The following is a 5,185-nucleotide window of genomic DNA, read 5'->3' as shown; positions in this document are numbered from 1 at the left end:
AGAGACAGATTTAACGTGGTTCGGTCAATCGACCTACGTCCACAAAGGAGATGAGCAATCCACTATAAATATGAAAGTACAAAATATAGAGAGAAACAACCTCAACCAATTCACTCGGAATACATGGGAGGTTCACACAAGTGATAACGTATCAAGCGTGTGACCCATAAATTCTCCCCCTAACCAAAACTCTCAAAGCCCTTGAAACTACATTGTGAATGCTAATTATGTTAGAAAGAACAAACCTATATTTATAGAGTCCTAAAACCTTTTCTACAAGAAAAGGACTAGTCAAAATATTAAAACTTTTTCCTAAAAGAAAACTTATTTATGGTAAAAAATTAGGGCATATAAACCCCAATAAATCTCCCCCTTGGCCTGAATTTCTGACAAAATAAATTTGTCCACCTTCTTCACATAATCTTTAGGATCTTGCATCTCTTCTCCATAATCTCCTCCATCAAATCTACGTCTCGACACAGAGAATCTCTCTGAAACAATTTCTCCAACAAAGATCTTCATTATTGTCAAAAAGGTTGCTGCTAGAACTACACCCACCAAGATGAACACTCATCTGTAACCTGGTTCCATCATTAAACCATGGCTCTAATACCACTTGTTAGAACCGAAATAAGCAGGTGTAATGCGGAAGCTAGCAAAGCAAACCTCGAAAGACCACGAGTAAGAAGACAAACGAGAAACACACCAAAAGAGACAGATTTAACGTGGTTCGGTCAATCGACCTACGTTCACAAAAGAGATGAGCAATCCACTATAAATATGAAAGTACAAAATATAGAGAGAAACAACTTCAACCAATTCACTCGGAATACATGGGAGGTTCACACAAGTGATAACGTATCAAGCTTGTGACCCATAAATTCTCCCACTAACCAAAACTCTCAAAGCCCTTGAAACTACACTGTAAATGCTAATTAAGTTAGAAGGAACAAGCCTATATTTATAGAGTCCTAAAACCTTTCCTACAAGAAAAGGACTAGTCAAAATATTAAAACCTTTTCCTAAAAGGAAAACTTATTTATGGTAAGAAATCAGGGCAAATAACCCCAACACTTTAAGAAATCAAAGATCATTTCAGAAACTCACCTATAGCTTCAACCAACCGCAGAACCATCTGTCCTGTGTGAATTCCTTTGACACAGCTCGTCCAATAAACCTTGTAAGCGTCAAAAATGTAGATACAACCCTACAAAAGGGAATTTAACTGTAAAAACAATGGATAGAACCCGTAAAGTTACATTACCTCTTATTTGATAATGACCTGTATTAATTATAAGGAAGAATAATGCACAGATTAGTCAATGATTAAGCGTATGAAGCAAAACCAATGCATGTTCAATGCCTTAAAATACTAGAGAAAGGCTTACAAAAACATAAATGTACCTAAATAAATAATTAGCTTAGGATAACTGTATTTAGTAAACTATAGACAGAAAATCAATGTTTTACACCTAAGTTACAAATGGATTACTGTTAGTCTGATTTTCAACATGCAATTTTCATCGTATAAAAAAGAGCTCGTAAAGTTTCACTCAAAAACATCTAAAAATCATATAAGATCAATGAACCAACATCTTATCGATCTAAATCTTTAGATTATATATGGTCAAAAAACAACGCAGAGTCAGAATTTGAAACTTATGAGTTTGAGATTTTTATTCTTTTAATTTACTCTGTTCTAAAATAATACTTAATTTCTAAATATTCAATGAACTTCTTAAGACAAATACACAAGGGTTTAGATTAAAGCTACTCGTTAAAAAACAAACTAAGCAATGAGGAATTACATTGAGGAAGCAGAGCAGTGAACCAGCCAATGAACCTCCAATAGCAAAGAACGCCAGAAAGCGGAAGTCAAATATGGCCTGTTCAAATTCAGATATCAATTTATGTTCATATTAACAACGAGTAGTAATAATACATCAAATTTTTGTACCATTTCGACAGTTGACTCAGTGTTCTGAACAAATCTAACAAGTCTATTTTGAGGGGTCTTAGAGGGCTCAACAAAGGGCACTACTGGTGATGTTAGTACAGTACTTTCACTTGATGATTCATGAGAAGGCATAGCTGATGCTGATGCAGATGATGCGCGTATAATGGGCAATTGTCTGTAATTTGTTCGAGTTTGAAGGTTAGATATACGAAATGATAGTGAAACGGAGGTTAATGCAGCCATTGAAGCTTATCAGAAAGAGAATAAAATTTGAAATAGTTTTGTGAAGAAGATTATTACTAGCAAATACTAGTAGTGATATAAGAGCAAGAGGTACCACATGGTTTGTTTGGGCCCAGCTGTCTTTCTCAATAAGGCTCTATTTTGGCGCCTATATCTGTCAAACAAACAAAAAATAATAGGACAATTCTTCTAACATTTTTTTCACATTTCTTTTGTATGTACTCCCTCTATACAAATTATAGGGTTGAATATGATGTATTACGAATATTATCATTAATAATATTGATATTAGTTATATTGGTATCAGAGGCGTATCTAAGGGGGTCACCGAGTTCACGTGAACCTATGGTTCCCTCCCGAGATTATATATAGTAGTGTTATATTTTAAAAAAATATTGAAATATAGATGTGTGAATCCACACTTGAAGTATCACATAATGCAATTATGACTGGGTGCACCTCCCTCCTCGAGGTTAGAAATTTGAATTTTATATTTATCTTGTTTTAATTTTCTTCCTAAAATTAGTTAACACTTCTCTAAGTGGTAATTGCTATATATATATATATATATATACTAGATATTAGGTTCCCGCGCCAGCGCAGGCCCAAGATATATTACTTCCTCCGTCTCATTTTATGTGAGGTAGTTTGATTCGCCACGGAGTTTAAGAAAGAAACGAAGACTTTTAAAACTTGTGGTCCAAAATGAATTATATAAATTTGTATGACTGTAAATTGTTTTATTTAATATAGAAATGTGACATTCTTTTTGGGACTGACTAAAAAGTAAAGTAAGTCACATAAAGTGGGAGTAGTTCTTTGTTTCAATTTACGTGACACCGATGAAATTTGGAGAGTTATATAATTTTTTGCATGTGATTTTGTTAAATATATTTTGAAGTTGTAAATTTATTGTCATATATAGCACTTCTTATATCATTTTCAAATAATATATATTACTCTTTCTGTTCCATTTTATGTGATGTAGGTACTTTTACGAAAGTCAACTAAATTTCTTATATGATTCTTAAATATTTTTAGTTGTTATTTTACTTTAATTTACAATACTTTTTATGTTATTTTCAAATAAACTTCTTTTGTTTCAATAGTGAATTAAAGAGTGAATAAAATTTCTTTTATGATTTTTAATTATGTTTTTTTTAATATCTTATATTATTACATTGTGATTTTAAGTACTTATTATGTAATTTTGAAATATAGAACAAATTAAAACAAGGAAAAATTTAAATGAAGAAAGTACTAAAATTTTCAAATAATTGTTTTATGGTATTTCGTACTTTTCAAACTTGAAAAATGATTGTACTTGCCTGCTTCATAAATGTACTTTCTTTTTGTTGGACACAAAAACCATTTGCTTTTTTTCCTCTTTTACGGCTAGTTTTAATTGTGTGGGTCCTATTATTACTTTTGTACTCCATTTCATTTTTCCTTGCATTGTTCTTATATTTTACTATTTCCAATTTCCAATTTCTATCCTCCAAGGATCTTTTAATATTATTTATTAATTCATTCATTCATTAATAAATTATTTATATTATTTCTTCGATTTTAATTGTTTCATCTATTTTTTTTGCACGAAGTGTTAAATATGAAGAATATTTGAAGCGGGTAGGAGCACACAGTTAACCATCAACATGTCAGGCTGTGTGCTTCCTCTCATAATTAGCAGATTGAACCTAGGCAACTTCCACTTTTTTATTCCTATTTTAATTCAGCCAATTTATTAATTTGTAGCTTTTTGATGGGGTCCAGTTCAACCCTCTTCTTTTTTTTTGTGCCACGTGTCGATGGAGAAGAGTGTGTTTATTCAGTCTTCTTATATATATATTAAGAATTAATTTTAGACCTATAATTTTAAAATTTTAACAATTTTTAATAGTAAAAACCTAAATGTCGAATCGATCAAATTTATATTATAGATCAACATTTTTATAACAGTGCACCCATCATCTCAAAATACTGGATACGCCTCTGATTGGCATATATGTTCTGCTGAAATTGAACAAAATAAATTTTTCTTGAAGTTGATAAGGTTTATTTATTGCATATTTAAACCTTACGAAAGCCTAATTATTATTTTGAATTTGACAATCTGATAGTTTCGACTAACTTAGGTGTTGATGTGGGAAAGAACGTAAATGTACTATTCCCTCCGTTTCATTTAATATATCACATTTTTATTTTGCACTTACATTAAGAAATAATGTAATTTTACCCTTCTACCCTTATTTAATCTTTTTGGAACTCAAGTTTTCAATTAATGAATATGAATTAATTTATTTTGATTAATTAATTTAACCAATGAACATGAATTATTTACTTAGCTTTTCTAAGTTGGTCAAATATATATTTTCAAGGCTAATAACTCACAAGGGTAAAAAAGGAACAATATGGTAATTTATGCATTGATTTTATAAAATGACAAGTATTATGGATCAAATATTTATAGAAAATGATGACATATAAAAAGGGACGGGGAGTATTTTTTAGGTGCATGGGATGAAAGAGAAATTCAAAACTTATTTTTCAAGTATGGTATTTTTTTCAACTATTAGTTGTCCACACAATTAATATAATAATTTATTTCTTTTAATTGTGTTACTCTTTTGTTTTTAATATATATTATATTTTTTATTATAGAAAATGATTATTTATTTCAATTATATATATATATATATATATATATTGGATTTGAAATTACATAAATTACTTAACACCCTTTTTGTTTTATCCAAATAAAAAAGAAGATTTAAGCAAAGTAAGGAAGTTCAAATAGTACAACTTAGGGTGTGTTTGGTAGGAAGGAAAATGTTTTCCTGAAAAATAAGTAGTTTTTTTTACTTTATGAATGAAAAATGTTTTTGAGAAAATATATTTTATTTTTACTAGAAATTAGAAAAGATTTTTTGAAATTGAAAATATTTTTTAAAAATAAACTTAATTTTTTTTGGGGGGTGGGGGGGC

General features: G+C 30.0%; 1 protein-coding gene across 1 annotated transcript; it reads right to left on the bottom strand.

The window, feature by feature from the left end:
• Positions 1-1,073: 1,073 nt before the first annotated feature.
• LOC125850311 (uncharacterized) lies at positions 1,074-2,250 on the bottom strand. The gene is made up of 3 exons (XM_049530163.1): positions 1,958-2,250; positions 1,809-1,886; positions 1,074-1,207 (listed from the first exon to the last, which is right to left on the bottom strand). The coding sequence occupies exons 1-3, from the start codon at positions 2,198-2,200 to the stop codon at positions 1,091-1,093; spliced, it is 438 nt and encodes a 145-aa protein (XP_049386120.1). The 5' UTR covers positions 2,201-2,250; the 3' UTR covers positions 1,074-1,090.
• Positions 2,251-5,185: the final 2,935 nt, after the last annotated feature.

The sequence above is a fragment of the Solanum stenotomum genome, unplaced genomic scaffold, assembly GCF_019186545.1.
Source record: "Solanum stenotomum isolate F172 unplaced genomic scaffold, ASM1918654v1 scaffold15954, whole genome shotgun sequence".
NCBI lineage: Eukaryota > Viridiplantae > Streptophyta > Magnoliopsida > Solanales > Solanaceae > Solanum > Solanum stenotomum.
This window is presented reverse-complemented; position numbering and strand designations above follow the sequence as displayed.